Source organism: Macrobrachium rosenbergii, chromosome 27 (genome assembly GCF_040412425.1).
Source record: "Macrobrachium rosenbergii isolate ZJJX-2024 chromosome 27, ASM4041242v1, whole genome shotgun sequence".
Lineage (NCBI taxonomy): Eukaryota > Metazoa > Arthropoda > Malacostraca > Decapoda > Palaemonidae > Macrobrachium > Macrobrachium rosenbergii.
In genome coordinates, this window is record NC_089767.1 from 30053375 (window position 1) to 30072578 (window position 19204).

The 19204-nt window shown below is 36.3% G+C and overlaps 1 protein-coding gene across 2 annotated transcripts in view; it reads right to left on the reverse strand.

Moving 5' to 3' along the window:
- The window catches only part of GlcT (ceramide glucosyltransferase), a 154812-nt gene that overhangs the window by 10389 nt on the left and 125219 nt on the right, over positions 1 to 19204 (reverse strand). For both annotated transcript variants that reach the window (XM_067129198.1, XM_067129199.1), the window contains exons 3-5: positions 17184 to 17337; positions 3629 to 3731; positions 2810 to 3024 (exon numbers count right to left, since the gene is read on the reverse strand). In XM_067129198.1, the coding sequence (XP_066985299.1) occupies positions 2810 to 3024; positions 3629 to 3731; positions 17184 to 17337 (472 nt within the window). The remainder of the gene's footprint in view (positions 1 to 2809; positions 3025 to 3628; positions 3732 to 17183; positions 17338 to 19204) is intronic.

Sequence of the window (19204 nt, forward strand, 5' to 3'; positions counted from 1 at the left end):
AGATCACATTTTTGATAGGATCAGTCATGATCTTAGATCCTCCAAAGGAGTTGCCTTTTGAACTTAAGTCGGCTCGCCCTTTATTCAACCCCGTATTGGCACAACCACTTTGGGGCCGTCCTTGAGAAGAAAGTCTCCGCCTATGCCTAAAAGCTTGGCTATTCGGTCCCACCACCATTTTATTTTAGTCTCACAACCTTGCCTACTGCAGTACAACAAACGGGACATTAAACTAAACCCTCCCCACTAACCCAGGAGGCGACAGACCTACTCTTTTCTCTTTCATTTAGGCCTGGTCAAGTTAAAACTGTTCACTTGCACCGTCCACTGTCGGTAAGCAAGCGCATGCGCGCAGAAGTTTTCTCGGACTTGATACTAACATCGAAAACCCTCGAATTAACACATCGAGGCCCATAACTGGGCGTCATTTACATTATGTTCACTGACCCTCCGAGAGGTTTGTAAACTCAAAAGCGTAAATTTCCTCAGAAGCCTAGAATATGGCGAATCCTCTGGAATATTCCTTTAAATTAGGTCTACGAATACTAATAATCTTCAGGCCTTGCTTTTAACCACATTCCAACGAAGTACTTCACATGTGCCTCTTTCAGATATGAGCATCTCATTACAAGAAAACTTCGTATTACTGAAAGATACACTACTGGTTCCACTTGAATGTGTACACATCTGGATATTATCAATAACAAATAGACATGAACAACCTTAAGTGAAAAATTACAGTGAAGACGAAGCTCAGACCGATAATATCTTACGATCCTAAATATTAAAAATATATGACAAAAAATAAAAAGTTTCATAACTGAGCTAAAAATTTTCCCCGTCATTAACATTAGTCTATCGCTTCCTTCGCGTTAGATCTAGAATTTCATCGTTACTTTGTTTTTCCTTTCAAACTACGCCTAAATAATGGCACCAAGTTCCCTTGTCGTCGGCCTTCGTACAATAAATGCACATAACGACAGATCTGTAATATGTAGATACTCGTTCCGGAGGAAAAACAAAAATATACATAACTCTCAATTTAAATTTCAAGGCTGAAATCGAACTTCGAGATATGGCCATAAATTTCGAGAACATCAAACGTGCCACTGACAGCGGCTCGACAGTCGGGATCGACGTTATATGATTTATAAAAAATTGTCTCTAGAACGTTGCCAAGAATATATGGGTCAGGCAGATTGAGAGGGTTAAATATTACCGAATCTATCGCCCTTAAATAAGTCGTGAACAGGAGGCAGTCTTATGGAGTCGAACTCTACAATACTTTTCTCTGAGACTGTAATAATAATAATAATAATAATAATACAATACTGTAATTTAATTTTACTTCGTGTTTAAATGGTCTCATATTTTCTTGTTACTATTCCTTTAAAATGTTGTTTATGCTATTTTTTAATCACTTTTACTTTTGCTTTAGACTTTTTCGTACTTTTCCTACTATTAACATTCCACCTGCATCAATATTTACAGTTCCAAAATACTGAAAAATTCATAAACTGAACCACCAATGATTATCCATGCCATCAGTCTTGTTTTATAAGTTTGACATAACTGATGCGTTCTGCAGGAGGCATTCGCCATAATAAATCGGGATACCCGAAATGTTAAAAGTAAAATAAATTATTTGTTATTAACTCAATAAACATTTATGTGAATAATAAGACCGATGATAATTTGTCAACTGAAAATTATAAAAAACATTAAAAGTTTGGTAAAAAAAAAAAAAAAACTTACGTTAACGAAAACAGCTGTTTACTTACGTCTTGGAAATGTGTCTTGGGTTTGGGCAAGACCCAGTAAGTGGGTCCTGCGTTCAGGATACCCCAAATACCAAAATACCAACACCCGGTAACGAGTACTCTTAAAGAGCGGGAGCATTACAGCTGTGAGAACTTACTTGAAATGGGGTCATGTCATTTTATGTAGCTAGATACAATTAAATTAAAATACAACTTTCAGTCATTCAAATAATGACCGAGTAGCAAATAGGAGGGTGTCAAGCTCTCTCCTTACACACACACACACACACACACACACACACACACACACACACACACACATATATATATATATATATATTTTATATATTATATATATACTATATATGTTATATATGTATATATATATATATATATATATATATATATATATATATATATATATATATATATATATATATATATATATATATATGTGTGTGTGTGTGTGTGTGTGTGTTTATATGTAAACACGTACATGTAATTCATATTCGAACAATGAACATACTCCAATCTGAATGCACAGAATGTGAACAATTATATAATTTGGCTTATCACTCAAGATGCCCTGCTCTACTGTTGAACATGGATATATGTTTCCTAACGCGACGGTTTCTTTTGTTAACTATACTTCAACTGTGGGAAAATGCTCGTGTAAAAAGAAATATTACATTACTCGTCAATCATAATTTCTTCCAAAACAACGATACCTGAATACCCATCAAACGATCCAGTTTAAAAAAATATTTTCTCCCTGCGTAACATTTCGAGGCACAACTAAACGGAAAACCTATCCTCCAGATGCACGGAACACCAGAACAAGACATGGAATATCAACTGCAGCACGACGAGCTTCCTGTCATGACACCCAGACAGACAGACAGACAGACATACAGACCTCAAGTCTTATTTCCCTCCCTCTTCGCCTTCACTCGTCGGTGTAGGCATCTTAGCGAGTCGCGACATCCACACTAGGCCTAGCGAAATATACCTCCCACGAGAGAGAGAGAGAGAGATCCTGGCGGCCTTACCTTTTCGAGGATGGCTGGCCACCCCTTTCTGTCGCATGTGAAGGGCATCTGGTGGACGATGCCGACGTCGGCGGTCATGTGATCGACCATGTCGGTCAGCGTGTCTTCCTTCATCATAAGACCCGAGTCGGATATGAGGATCAACTCGTGTTTGGCAGCCAAGTATCCTGGCTGCATATTATTGATCTTTGGGTTGACGCCTACTTCTAGACCACCTGCGAATAAAGGCGGGATGACATTCACAAAAACGTCACGATTAATGTTTTCTTCGGCGGTGTCCATAAGCAGATCAAAATGATGTTTGTCTTCTGGGGATTTTACGCTTTTTACTAATTGCCAATCCAGATGAACAACCTCCCACTTAAGTTGAAGCCCAAAAGAATAAAATGATTTATCTACATTTCACTGAACAATTCTCTACTCCTTAGTATTTACAGAAAAGCAATAGCGCTCCCTTATTTATTATCAGGTAATTACCAGAATGATTAAAAATACCCAATATTTTCTTTTGTATCTAAAATCATAGTGCTGGGATCTTTCTAAAGCCTGCTAGCTACCTTCAATATCATTTTAACTTGAATTCTTTGTATTATGCTACAACGAAACAATTAATTCTTTGTATTATGCTACAATGAAACAATTGCAGATTCTGTTCTTTGAAAAAATGTTTATACGAACACCCTAGCCACATCACTAATAAGAGAACGACGGAAATACACTGATAAATGTTTGGCCATTTCATAACTTCTGACTCTCTCCAAAGTAAACACGAAAGAGGTCAAAGGAAAACTGGGGAGTGACGTCCCGCCCGCCACTCACCTGTAAAACAGGAGGCGTCCACATGAGGGTGTTTCTTCATCAGTTGCTTGACAAGCATTATGCTTGGGTCGCCTTCCTCCTGCACGCAGAAGAGCAGCTCGTACTGTGGGAAATGAGAGAGAGAGAGAATCTTTAATCATTCATAAAGGAAAAAATAGAGAGAGAACAATTTTGAATTTTCTCGTACTGTGATTAGTGAGGAAAACAATTTTAATTAATCATGAATAAAAAATGAAGACAGACATTTTAAATTTTCATCCCTTTTACGAAGAAAAATTTACCAGAATAAAAATTCTTGAGGGGAATCCTATCGACTGATCTGAGTTAATCCGCTCGGGACAAGCAACAGCCAAGTTGGTCAGCCAAATTTCAAGAGCCTCTTGCTGCTGCTATGCAGCAGGCTTTACATAACTCCTTCGCCCTCTTCCTCCTTCTCTTCTCCCTACACCTCCTCGATCACCAAAAAGTGGTGCCTCTGTCCACGTGAACAGCGTTCGCTTACCACGTGCAGGAGGTCGGTCTATTACCTTGGTCTCCACTGTCGACTGCTAATCTCGCGCGGGAGACTACTCGAACCAAAATACTACGGGAACAACAACCGAGGAAGTGTTTCACTCTCCAAAAATAATTCCGACTCGACGAGGATTCGGGCACTGGGACTATACAGGGAGCCCGTTGGCAATTTAATGTTTATCAGTACCTCTTAACTCTGCTCCCAATGAATAAATGCTGGTTTATGTGCATTGAAAGAAGGAGCCTTTCAATATCATACATCTCTCTCTCTCTCTCTCTCTCTCTCTCTCACATGCACACACAATAATCTGTGCTCTATAACCTCACCTTCAGACAAGAGACAATTATCTCTCTCAATTATTCTGCGAACGTCCTAATTAACAAAGCAGCTTACACAACTCTAGCCAGTCACCCAGCTACTCACAGTACCGAAAATGATCTCAGAATAAATAACATGTCAACAGTATATCACGTTTCCCATCTTTCACTGGACTTTTTGATATCGTTAAAAGTCACCCCATAACCAATCTCAAATTTACAGTGCAACTCATTGACTTCCACACCACCGACCTCAAAAAAAAAAAAGGGATTTTTTTTTTATCTACAGTTAGTAGTCTTACAATACTCATCCCATCAACACAAGACTGCATTCTCTTCAGATAGCATCTCACTAATTGCATACTTTAGACCTATAGACCCCTCAACATCACTGCATTTGATCGTAACTAAGCGATTTCCTATCTCAAAATCTCGTTCGTTTTCTCCAGATATTTCACTGGCTCTTCAACATCATCTCTCTCCTTTTCTCCTTAGAATTTAATTTCCTTTATTATATATATTTTCCGGCAGTCTACATTCAACGATACAACTATACTTCATCTTTAATCCAAGCAGAGCCTTCACTCTCTTTCCCAAATTCTTTTGTCTTCATATTCGTGGCCACATCTGGCACCTTTCCCCTTGCATGAAAAATCCTTTATTTTAATTATCAATTACATTTACTTCTATTCATTAATCATCGTTACGCCCATCGACTTTTCTTTGCATTCCGCTCTTGATCTAACACCTATTTTCCCTTCCCCTTGTCTTAAACCAATACAATTTGGAGCTTTCTTCTGATTTGGAGTATGGTAAAAAATCAAGATTTTGTTTTCATTGACACCAAGTACTTCAAACTCACTAATTTCGTCATACCTTCTCATATATATCTATTTTTGTTTCAGATCACCAAGGGGAACTATCCTTTCCTCATCCCCACGCATTCAAAACCCCTACACTTAAATGCCAGAAGCTTCCACAGTTGTAAAAAAAAATGGCAAAAGGAATGGGGCTGCACAACCTCACAACATGTTGTTTTAACGTACAAGAGAAAGTTACCGCCGTTAGCTGACAATGGAGAGGACACTCAGGCATTTAGGGATTTCTAACCCCAAATATTCTAAAACCCTTTCGATACTGTGGGTACTTTTTGGCGCTGAAACACGGCGTTATAAGTTTCCAAAACTATCACTATTACTTACAAGCAGCAAAGCCAAACTGCTACCCTTTAATAAGGCTCCGGTAGCATCCAGTATATTAGACATACATACATACACACATACATACATTCATTCATTCATAATTCATAAATTATATATATATATATATATATATATATATATATATATATATATATATATATATATATATATATAAACAAAATTCAAGATCACGAGCTTGCCCTCAATACTGGAAAGAAGGGATGAAGTTAGATTAAAAAAAAAGTGATTTAAGCTAATGATAACAAAAATACGGAACGATTTGAGGCTTACCAGATAAACTGCCACTCGTAATTCACTGATTCCCATTAAACATTATATTGTTCCTTGAAAAAATACCGAACTCTTCAACTTTGTAACTTAAAGAAATATCAGCTTGGCGGTTGTCTCTCACTTCCATCAAAAAAATTCAGAAATTCAACACAACTAATAATATTTCCATTTTCCCCAAAACGCTCTCACAACGTCCGAATAATTTTATAGTGTCCTGGAAAAATCTCGCTACACGTAAAAAAAAAAACAAGAGAGGAAAGGACCAGAATTCCGGCAACGAAAATATTCCATTTTATGCGGACTTCGGCGGGCACCATAATCCACATCTTTGGAGGAGATCCAAAATAGCCTCGGGCCAGGTAAGCTTTGAGGTCTGTATGTATAAAGAAGATTCGACGAATTCCCTAACCCCGCCCCCTCTTTTTTTTTCTCCTGTGCCTAAAACCTTTAGGATGTATGTTAGATCACGAGCAAGAACCCACCCCCACATACATCACATACACCCATTATACCTTGTATGTGTGTGTGTGTGTGTATATATATATATATATATATATATATATTTATATATATATATATATATATATATATATATATATATATATATATATATATATATATATATATATATTTATATATATAATTGTATGTGTATATGTACATATACATACATACTCAGTATACGTTAAGTTTTCTTCGCTGTAAATATAAAATGTGTGCCAAAGTAGTTGCTTACGACATAAAAAGCACATTAACTCGGTACATTTCCAAAAATTAGCCCTGATAGATTTCAACATGAAATTTTGTCATTTTTAAAATTTTAAATGTGATGAAAACAATTTTGACAAATAGCGATACACTTCCGATCCCCAACTACAAAAAGTCAAACGTATCATACAACAAATCCCTGTGCAAATACGAACGAAAAAAAACTAAGGTAATTAAATGAACGTATATCATAATAACCTACAATAATAACCTTCCTAAGGACCCAACGTCATGCCTAAATCTGGGAGTGGGGTCACTGTGGTCGCCCCACCCCAAGAACAATAATAACACTCCATCTTACCTAAGACTTACGCCAGTAATACTTATACAACACAGTAACCTTATAACGTGTTTACGTCTGCCCTACAAAGGATGAATAAATACATACCATGCATTTAGGGAACTGTCACAACAAAAGGACTTCTGCAACAGCCGAGATGATAAATGAGGCAAATAAAGAAATGCTCTTGACGTAGGTAATTATGGTGACTTACCAAACGATGCTAGCAATGAGTATGTATGTCTGTATTAGGTAATGAATCTGTTCCAAGGCGTAGGGGATTTCCTAAATAAGACGCATAAATCAATATTTATTTCCTACCATACTGAATAATTTTCGAAGTCTTCAAAAGCATACGGCACTTTTTCATCCAATCAGAACTCTTAAGAATAATCTCTGTTTGTGCTGTTTTCTCTATCAAAAATAAGATCATATTTTTTTCGCCGCACAATTTTGATGCCAGAGGAACAAGAATTCAAGTGTTTTTCATTTCGAGAAGTGTTCTCGAATGATATTCCAGCAATAAAGCGCTGTAGAAAAATAAATTATTAAATTCCATGAGACCTTAATTTTGCAGTGCTCCACCAAGTCTCATATCACTGTATCAGATATCATTTCGGTTATGCCTCGCATGACTATCAAGTGGAAAACTTTCACTAAAGATAGCAAGTATAATAAAAATTTAATACCATCCACTGGGTAATAGGCCTATTTGAAGGCTTTCTTTTCCTAAGTCGGAAGAATATTTCACCTCGTCAGACACTAAACCGGAATCATCATCTACTGAAATGGTACCAATGACAAAATCGTCCACAGAGTTCGCTAAGTTCATGGAAATTATTATGATGAAAATTACACATGATCTTCCATATATTGATCCTCTCCTTTATTTTCGTCAAACTTGCCTACAGACCAAGATTATTTTTAAGAACTTTCATTTTCAGCATACTGCATGTAATGTACGTACCATTTTCACAGACTCCTCTTTTACAATAAGCGCTGGGCATATGCAGATTTTTCTCGACACGGAAATTCTCTCTCTCTCTCTCTCTCTCTCTCTCTCTCTCTCTCTCTCTCTCTCTCTCTCTCTCTCTCTAACAACACATACACCTTCAATTTCACAACTTTTATTTTCACTTTTACCTCAAGGATATTTATTTGCTGTCAGTTGGTGGCCTCCCGTACAATCACGACGTCCCAAGATTCCCCCAAAACACATCAGCGCGAACGAGTGGTCCAATATAAACCCATCCAGATTTCTTTCTCGCGTTTTCTCTCTTAACACATACATCGTTAATCTCACAGTTTTTCTCTTTCCTTTTAACCTTACGTTGTTTGTTTTGATTCAACTGATGACCTCTCTCTTCGCCAAGACTTTTTTTTTCTTTTAGATTCCCCGAAACATGCGAGTGCTACGATGGTCGTAACTAAACAACCCCCTTTCTCTCTCTCTCTCTCTCTCTCTCTCTCTCTCTCTCTCTCTCTCTCTCTCTCTCTCTCAATACTTTCTGAATTCTGTTTTCCAGCAACGACATGAAACTCGTAAATTAAAAATTACGTTAAATGCGGTAATTAAATGTATTTTAAGCATAGGCTGAAAACAAACTTATCACAACCCTCACAGGCACACGTTGAATACAACCTTATTACAACCCTCACAAGCATACGATTGGGAACCTTCTTACAACCCTCACAAGCATACGATGAACACAACCTTTTTACAACCCTCATAAGCATGCGATGGAGACAATCGTTTTGCAATCCTCACAAGCATGCGATGAACACAAACTTTTTACAACCCTCACAAGCATACGATGAACACAACCTTTTTGCAACCCTCACAAGCATACGATGAACACAACCTTATCACAACCCTAACCATAAGCCACAAGATTACAACAACCCAATATGAAAATAGTCTCAAATACAAACCAGACACAAAGCAAGAACACTTTCACGCATACATAAATATGGAGAGAGAGAGAGAGAGAGAGAGAGAGAGAGAGAGAGAGAGAGAGAGAGAGAGAGAGAGAGAGAGAGCAAAACATACACTCCGGCAACATTACGGACTCCTAGGGGGCCCGGTATAAAACGTTTCCCCCTAAAAGGTCAGAGGAGGTTTTCTTCCTTTGTAAATTTAATTCCAGAAAACGAGGGAAGGTCCCGAACATAGATTAATAGTCGTTCAGACTTTATTTCTGTATTTTGAGATTTTATTTCTTTCCTCGCCGCGGGAAAAGAGCGTTTTCCGAGGTCTTCCCGAGGCCAACTTGTAAAATAGGAGTAGAAATGGCTTCTATTCCAATCTCTTTCTTATTAGTAAAAAAGGTGGTTTCAATGTTTTACTCAAACCTATGATAAAATGATTTGGAATGAACTTAGTTCAAATCTAATTAAAATAGGTAGGGGTTATGTTCCGTTCATAAATTTCAAAATGGGGTTCCCTTCAACTCAAACAATTTCCATTTAAGCAAAAAGGTAGATTTAGTGTTTTAGTTAAACCTGAGATGAAATGATTTTGAATTAACTTAGTTCAAATCTAATTAAAATAGCGGGGGTATATTAAATTTATAAATTTCGAAATGGGGTTCTCTTCAACTCAAATATCCTCCATTTAAGCAAAAAGGTGGATTTAGTGTTTTAGCCAAACCTATGATAAAACCATTTAGAATTAACTTAGCTAAAATCCAATTAAAACAGCGTGGGCTATATTCAGTTTATAAATTTCAAAATGGGGTCTAGAGAAAAGCCTTTAGATAAAAATGGAAGATTAAGTCTTATGAGAGAAGGCTTTTCACGGAGAATGGAACCGGGGCCAAGCGGCCCCATAACTTGCTAATTTATTACACGGAGAACGGAGAGGGAAAAAAAAAGGACTAACCTTAAAATACAGAGAAAGACTGGAAATTATTCACTGCCCTTATAACACTAGCGCTCTCTCTCTCGCTGAATCCATAGGGGTATCCATATAGCAAGGAAGTGAACCTTTCATTTATCCACTGACCTTATAACACTGACTCTCTCTCTCTCTCTCTCGCGATGAATCCATAGGGGTATCCATACATCAGGGGACTATCCATACATCAGAGAGAGAGACCCTTTCTTAGAGAGAGAGAGAGAGAGAGAGAGCGAGCTGGTTTATTTCTTAATAAGGAGAGCAATGGCCATCAACGACGGTATGTGTTATTTGCTATACTTTTTATTCAAGTATTTAACTTTTTTTAAACTTCAAAAGAAATCTTTATTTCCACATGAAGTAATGTTCCCTTCAGGTCCTTTAGTAATCCTGCATATACATCTAATAAAAAAAAAAAGGTTTCTTTATCCTCTACCGAAGTCTTGAGCCCATCCCTAGCTCAGCTAGCAAACGGAGCTGGTATAAGCTATTCTACCAACGATTATTATAGGAATCCTATCCATCTTTTTCAATCTTTCTTTGGGGCTACATTCCATTCTAGAACAACATTTATATACTTGTCTCGTTAAAAGTCCTACGCTACGTGGCATATGCATGATTAAAACAACCCCTAGGCCTTACTTTCGACACAGGAAATGGAGGTTTCACAATCATTTGAAAGTTCCAAAAGCAGAGGCGTCAATAATGATGACCCAACTGCACTGACCTAGCTAAACATAAACCTTTGGGTCTATATTTTTAATGAGACTGCCATGGAAATGTTACTTCGAAAGTGGCAAAATTTACGGCGAACTTGCCATACGAACCAAACGGGAAGCGGAAGCAACAAGCGAGAGTCTCTCCTAAGCATCTGGATACATTTCCCCTGCAGCCGGTAACAGCTTCTAAACCGGTTTGGGCGAGGTTCTGCGGACGGGCCATCTTGCACAACCATTCAATGTCTTACAAAGACCAGTCTTGATCAGACTCACCTTCTATACTATACCCTCCTTCTATACTATACCCTTTTGGGCGTGGGCCAGAAAGGGAAATCAGTCGGAGTTACTTGCCACAGCTAGAACAGTTGGTCTCATTACCGCAGTATTTCAGTAATGGTGCTTTAGAGGAAAGGGATTCGTTATGAAACGTAAAATTCCACTGCATAAAAGAGTAAAATGAAGCCTGTGTATATTTCATAACTCATAACCAACTATATTTTTTTTGTGTTATCAAAATAAAGTGTAGTTGTATATTCTACCACTGACGTCGACGAACTCCACGATTCTTTAATACGCAGTTTTCTACAAAATTAAAAACTGATGTAACCTACAAAATGAGAAATTAACAGGAACCGGTTTTACTGTCTGAAGAAAAACCTTGCTACTGCGTGGTTTCTGTACAAATCAAACTACTGTATCCACAACTGATATTTCTTTTGTATGAAGTTATGGATTCAAGAAAATAACTGAATGAATAAAAACAAGGAAAAATTGACCTCAAGTCAATAACATATTTTTGCATGCCATAATATCGATTGAATTAAGTCATACCTGAGGGGTATATCACCAGCAGCAGTTCAAACTTCATGAGTTTTCAATAAAAAAATATCAGTACGAATATTGAATTTATACGGGATATAAAAAGGATCACTTATTTTATTTTTCAGTTAGTTTTCAAAATCAGAAACCGTTTGGTGTTCCACAATCAAGTTTCGTTTTTAGGACCAAATCCGTCCCTCTTCTAACCATGAAACTATTTGCTTCCTAAAAATAAGAGCCTCCTCTCTTAAAATAAACATACGACTTCCTTTTCCAACAGTAAAACCTCTGGTTTAACTCACAAGTCACAACGAATCCTTTCATAGGTATTCATGTCGTTATCTTGAAATACGCTTCACAAATAAGGGGTTTAAATTGCCGTTTCGTTCTAATGACAGTTTCCAATTTAAACAACAAGCGTCTGATACCACGAAATGTATGTATAAGTTTCAGATCTATGAAAATACGGCAACACTTTCAACCAGTGTCAAGGATCTCCATAACAATTGAGCCTTGAGTGGATCTGTACTGCCTATACGTGGTTACATCTCCCTCCCTTGCCACTGGGATAGGCGTTTCACCTGTCTCACTGTCGGCCAACTGGTTATATTCATTCTCACTCGAGTTCAAGGTTCTGCACCCCTTCTTACCTGAGTTCAAGGTTCTCAATTCCTTCTTAAGAGAGTTCAAGGTTCTCAATTCCTTCTTAAGAGAGTTCAAGGTTCTCAATTCCTTCTTACGAGAGTTCACGGTTCTCAATTCCTTCTTGGGAGAGTTCAAGGTTCTACATTCCTTCTTAGTCGAGTTCAAAGTTCTCAATTCCTTCTTAGTCGGGTTCAAGGTTCTCAATCCCTTCTCATTCGAGTTCTAGGTTCTCAATTCCTTCTTACGAGAGTTCACGGTTCTCAATTCCTTCTTGAGTTCGAGGTTCTAAATTCCTTCTTACTCGAGTTCAAGGTTCTATTCCTTCTTAGTCGAGTTCAAGGTTCTCAATTCCTTCTTAGTCAGGTTCAAGGTTCTCAATTCCTTCTCATTCGAGTTCAAGGTTCTCAATTCCTTCTTGGTTGACTTCAAGGTTCTCAATTCCTTCTTGGTTGACTTCAAGGTTCTAAATTCCTCCTTACTCGAGTGCAAAGTTCTAAATTCCTTCTTACTAGAGTACAAGGTTCTAAATTACTTCTCAGTCGACTTCAAGGTTCTAATTTCCTCCTCACTCAAGTTCAAGGTTATAAATTCCTTCTTACTCGTATACAAGGTTCTAAATTTCTTCTTTGTCAAGTTCAAGGTTCTTAGGTGACATGCTTAGACGATTAAGAACACGTGATTTGATTTTCTACAAAGGTTAGCAACAGAAAAGGTCCATTCAGAGTATGGTCTAACAGCAGACTGACTCACTCCCTCGTGTAGCCTGACACTGGACCCTTTCTCAGTTCTATCCAGACCACAAGCTCTAGTGATAATACCTACCCCATTTACAGGAAGGAAGACACTCTGAGGCGACCAGTGTTTCTAAGACTTAAAAAAATTAAGAGAGAGAGAGAGAGAGAGAGAGAGAGAGAGAGAGAGAGAGAGAGAGAGAGAGAGAGAGAGAGAGAGAGAAAATTTCTATACTTTTCAAAAATAAATTGTAGAGAGAATTTCTATACTTTTTCAAACATAATTGGAGAGAGAGAGAGAGAGAGAGAGAGAGAGAGAGAAATTTCTATACTTTTTCAAAAATAATTGGAGAGACAGAGAGAACTTCTATACTTTTTTCAATAATAAATTGAAGAGAGAGAGAGAGAGAGAGAGAGAGAGAGAGAGAGAGAGAGAGAGAGAGAGAGAGAGAGAGAGAGAGAGAGAGAGAGAATTTCTATACCTTTTCAAAAATAAACTGGAGAGAGAATTTCTTTACTTTTCAAAAATAATTGAGAGAGAGAGAGAGAGAGAGAGAGAGAGAGAGAGAGAGAGAGAGAGAGAGAGAGAGAGAGAGAGAGAGAGAGAATTTCTAAACTTTTTCAAAAATAATTGGAGAGGAGAGAATTTCTATACTTTTTCAAAAATAATTGGAGAGAGAGAGAGAGAGAGAGAGAGAATTTCTATACTTTTTCAAAAATAAATTGAAGAGAGAGAGAATTTCTATACTTTTTCAAAAAATGGAGAGGGGGAGAGAGACAGAGAGAGAGGAGAATATGTATCATGCTACGCTACGTCGAAGTCGTTACCTGGTTCCTTAAGCACTCAAGGTCAGTTGCTCGTTCTCCATAAGGAATCCTAAATAATATACCTTATCAGAGCTGAACGCATAGACATCAAATCAAGGTCGCAGACTCACATTCTGCGCAATCCGTTGATACCATAGCATATTCTCTCTCTCTCTCTCTCTCCATTTTTTGAAAAGTATACTCTCTCTCTTTCTCTTCATTTTTTCTGAAAATGTATAGAAACCCCTCTCTCTTAATTTTTTGAAAAAGTGTAAAAACTTTCTCTTCAATTTTTTTTTGAAAAAGTATAGAAATTTCTCTCTCTCTCTCTCGCTCTCTCTCTCTTTCCCTTCAATTTTTTTAAAAGCATAGACTCTTCTCTCTCTCGTTTTTTTAAGCATAGACTCTTCTCTCTCTCTCTCAAATTTTTTTAAACAGCATAGAAACTCACTCTCTCTCTCTCTCTCTCGGAAGCAAGCAAGCAAGCAAGCAAGCAATTCCCCTTATTTGAAAGCGATCACTCGGTGTCTCACAGATCTCACAGAAACCCGCTGGTCGGCACAATGGCGACGGGAAGCATCCAGAGAAAATATTGGCATATTATCAGTGATGTGTGAAATGGGTGTTGGGGGCCATTTGGAAACTTGTCAATACCGTCCCACTAAATTGTACCGAGGGAAATTCCTGCATGTCTGTTGCGCTTGTACTGTATTATATATGAATGTTTGTATATTTTTTAAAATTAAAAACGTTTTCCTAAATACAAGTAGCTACTGGTTAAAGAATTAGCCATTGTCAAATTCATACTTTAACTGCTGCGTGGTGGATGAACTCCCAAAGCAGATTATATATATATAGTATATATATATATATATATATATATATATATATATATATATATATATATATATATATATATATATATATATATATATATATATATATATATATATATATATATATATATATATATATATACACACACACAAACATAAACCATTTTATAAATCTAACTTATACGCAAACATATACTGTACATCCTGTATTTTAAGGCCTTAGCTTTTCAATGCATCTTACACCCCATTTATCTAACTTTACCTACATGTAGGTCTTCCTCTCCTCCTCACTTTCAACCTATGATCTCCCATCCATTCTACATAACCAGACCATCTAAAAAGACGCGGATCAATCCTTTCACCTACACGACCCCTTTAAGCTTTTAAGTATCTTCCTTTAAATTCTTTTTTAAGTATCTTCCTTTAAATTCTTTTTTATATACCTTCCTTTAATTTCTTCTTAAACCACATATAATAAGCAAACAGTTCATCCCAACAACTTCAGCCTCCCTTTTTTCATTTGTATTCAATATCCACACTTTACTTACACACACACACACACACACACACACACACACACACACACACATATATATATATATATATATATATATATATATATATATATATATATATATATATAATGTAAGTATATATGTTACCCATATATTCATATTCACTGGCCCTGTACAATTCTTGGTGAACGCACAATCGTTTTAGATGTAACTGAAACCAGGGAGACTTCAAAATCATCTTGGACGAGATCAAGGTCAAGATGACCAGGATTCATTTTCAGAATGAAACGGGGTTCAATTGAAATAATCTGATGATTACGTGGAGATCAATCGAAGGATGATTACACCGTTTCATAAATCGAAAGATTTTTATATAAAGGTTTGTTTCAGGCATTTATTACATTCTGGAAGTTCTTGAACGTTTGGAAAATAATTCGACACTGATATTATCTGAAGATCCCAATACAAGGGAGGATTCTTCGTAAATCACGATATAATTTGAAGAGCGAGAGACCACTGGATAATTTTTCCCAGATACTCTGAAGATCATCGTATACGAAAATAATTTTACGATGAACAAAGGCTTGGATAAGACAAAGATAATTGTTGTGAGACCAAATCTTATGATAATCGGAAAATGAATTATGATGACCGAAGTAATGATAAGATTAACCTCCCGATAATCTTTAGATAAATTACGGTGACCTCGAGATAATCAAAAGATCAGCATCATGTTAACTTGAAGATGAATAAAGACGATTGTGAGACCATTACAAATCCACCAAATCTCATGATAATCTTTCAGATGAATTCTGACGACAAAGATCCTACGACCTTGAAAATTGCCTCACACGAGAATGCTCTCACGATAATCCAGAGACCCTTTAAACAAGACCTCTCTCTCTCTCTCTTTCTCAATGACGTTCGTTTTATGTAATCCCCCAAAAGTTTCCAGACACCCCGTGCAAGCAGGGCCCACAATGGAGACTTCTGGTGCTCTCTCTGAAACCAGGGAATTCATGGAGAAGTATCCAGCCCTCTTTAGTTGGTAATCATTTATTGAATCGTGAAAAATTTTTTTAATCATTTATTGAATTGTGAAACTTGCTTATCATTTTCTGAACTGAGAAATTTGTACTAAATTCTCTATCGATTTTTTTGGCTGTGCTCTCCTATGTATTAGAACGTAGCCATTGTGAATAATAGTGTAACCCTGATGACGACTATGGTGTCGATTTGAGAATGAACAAATACAACAGCAGAGCTATTTTTTTTTTCCTTCAAGATCTCGACCTTGAAGACTGGATGCTTAACTGGTGCAAGCATGCAAGCAAGCATATATATATATATATATATATATATATATATATATATATATATATATATATATATATATATATATATATATATATATACATATATACATATATAATTTATATATATGAAAGATACAATGAATGACAAACCATGGCAAACAGGATCAATAACAAACAAAAGGCTGACGCAGTAGTTGAACAATTACATTATTACAATCTTGTCCGTATAAATTTAGCTTTGCACGAGAAAACAGCAGCTGAAGTACGTGAGCCTATCTTATATCACAAAAGGTAATTTAATTTTCCATCCCAAGGCTAACTTGGGAAATATTCTATTGCCCTACGATGCATAAGAGAGTTAATAGTACAAACATTTGCAGCACTGCAACTAACTAGAAAAAAAATATATTTCTTTCCTTGATACGATATGCCAAATGAATATATAAACTTCAAAAATGGCAACATATTAACATATTAAGTAGTTTCTTGACTGACATTTATTATCCGTAACTCACTCCTTCACAATAAGATCGAAATAACAAACGCTATAGAAATTACGTCACTAAAACCAAGAAGGCTTACAGCTTCTATATATATATATAAATATATATACATACTGTATATATAGATATATGTATAAAGATATATATAGATATATATGTATATAAAGATATATATATATATATATATATATATATATATATATATATATATATATACATATATATATATATATATATATATATATATATATATATATATATATATATATATATATATATATATATATATATACCCAAAGTCATATAGCCTATATAAGAAAACACACACTCACCGTCACACTTATTCTATTGAGAAAAACCTACTCAAATCATCTTCTTCTTGTTCTCTCTTCTTACCTTAGGATAATTGAGAGTGAAAAATGTCTCGAGGTTCGTCATGAGGTTGGGATCCATAGGGGAACCCACCAGGGGTTTTAGGATGCTCACCCCCAGCACCCCTGGTTCACCCCCGTCCACGGCCTGTGTCCCCCGGCGGTGAAGTTTGCGATACCTGCGGGGGAGAGGAAGAGAGGGCGGGTCATCAGCTGGACGGAGGAGAATCGGTCTTAATATCGAGAGAGAGAGAGAGAGAGAGAGAGAGAGAGAGAGAGAGAGAGAGAGAGAGAGAGAGAGAAAATATATATATATATCTGTGTCCTTAAGCACTCTAAATACAGCTAACAATTTACAGAAAATCATAAATAAAATTATGCAATTTCTACTGAAGTCAATGGCACTGTTCGCAGATATCTTCTTATCAAGACTGGATCAGTCTGTACTTCTTCTGTTTCTCTTCTGGCAAGCTTGACAGAAGAGAATAAGAAGAATAATAGACTGATTCAAAGTCTTGATAAGAACACAGTATCCGCGAACAATGCCATTGATTTCAACAGAAGTTGCATACGAGAGAAAATATGCACAAAAAACTGTTCAACAATGGAAGAGGGTAGTTATATTAGCATCAAATCAAAGAAGAAATAACTGGATGTTAAAAAAAAAGTAACTGTAAACTTAGTTATATACCAATCAAAACCAATGACCAAATTCACTTCAATAATAAAAATAAACCTTTTGTCAAGTATCAAAGAAAAAATACAAAATGAATAACAAAAAACCTTGGATCAAATCCCAAAAAATTACAACATTCTTTTCTCAAATTAAGAAAAGCACCTCCTGTCAAATGAAAAAAAATAACCAAATTTAACTTAAAAAAAAAAACTCAGCACATCCCCCCCAAAATAACAATGACCACAATTCATTTATAACATAATATAAACACATCATTTCAAATACATCTCTTCTCGAAAATGAAAGTGTAAGACTCTATTCATAAGTTAAATAAATGCCATAACAAAAGATATAAAAGTCACAGTACAATGAAGGCAAAGTGGCGTCCTTAAGAGGATGAAAACATGGTGCGGGTCGAAGATATGTAAGTGTTCAAAGACGTGCAAGTGTTCTAGATATTTAAGTGTTCCGAAATGTGTAAGTGTACAAAGATACTTGTGTGTTCCAAGATATGTCAGTGTTCAAAGATATATGTAGGTGCTCCAGATATTCAAGTGTTCTAAGATGTAATAGTGTTCGAAGACATGTTAAGTGTTCAAAGATGTGTAAAGTGTCCAAAGATTATATAAGTGCTCTAAGCGCATACGCTTAGCGCTACCTTTAACGCTAAATTACAACTGGTAATATATTCTAGACGAAATATATTTCCTTTGGACAAATAAAGTTGACATTCTAACAAAATGCATTCACCATAATTTTAGAAAACTGTTCCCCTAGGAGAAATATAATACAGTTCATTTACACAACTTAAACACCTAGAAAAAGACTTGACATATTCGGGAAATTATGAAATGTTCTCGTAACAAGACCCCATTTATCATAAGACTTATCTCTTTCCCACAGTAAAATATAGGAGTCTGTCACATCTTTTTGCGAAATGAAATACAAATATAATCTTCATCGGTCCAACGAATTGCTGAACTGCTGAATTCTCATGCGAGAGAGAGAGAGAGAGAGAGAGAGAGAGAGAGAGAGAGAGAGAGAGAGAGAGAGAGAGAGAGAGAGAGAGTTTAATGAAATCGCTCTTTCAAAAAAATTCCTCTCGTTTTTCTATAAAAAGTTCTTATTAAGGTTATGAATCTTCTCGTTTCGCCCCATACGATCACCGACTGTCTAATTTTGGGGGACATATTTTGAGCATAAATTATCATATTCAAGTTTAATGGACAATTTCAAGTCTTCCCAAAGGAGGGCATAAATATAAGCTTTATCCTTCTCATCATCAGTCACAAATTTAGTCGCAGACTAAATTATCCCTGAAGAGTACAAGAATTCAGAAAGCTGTCGCAACAGAACATCCCCCTGTGTGA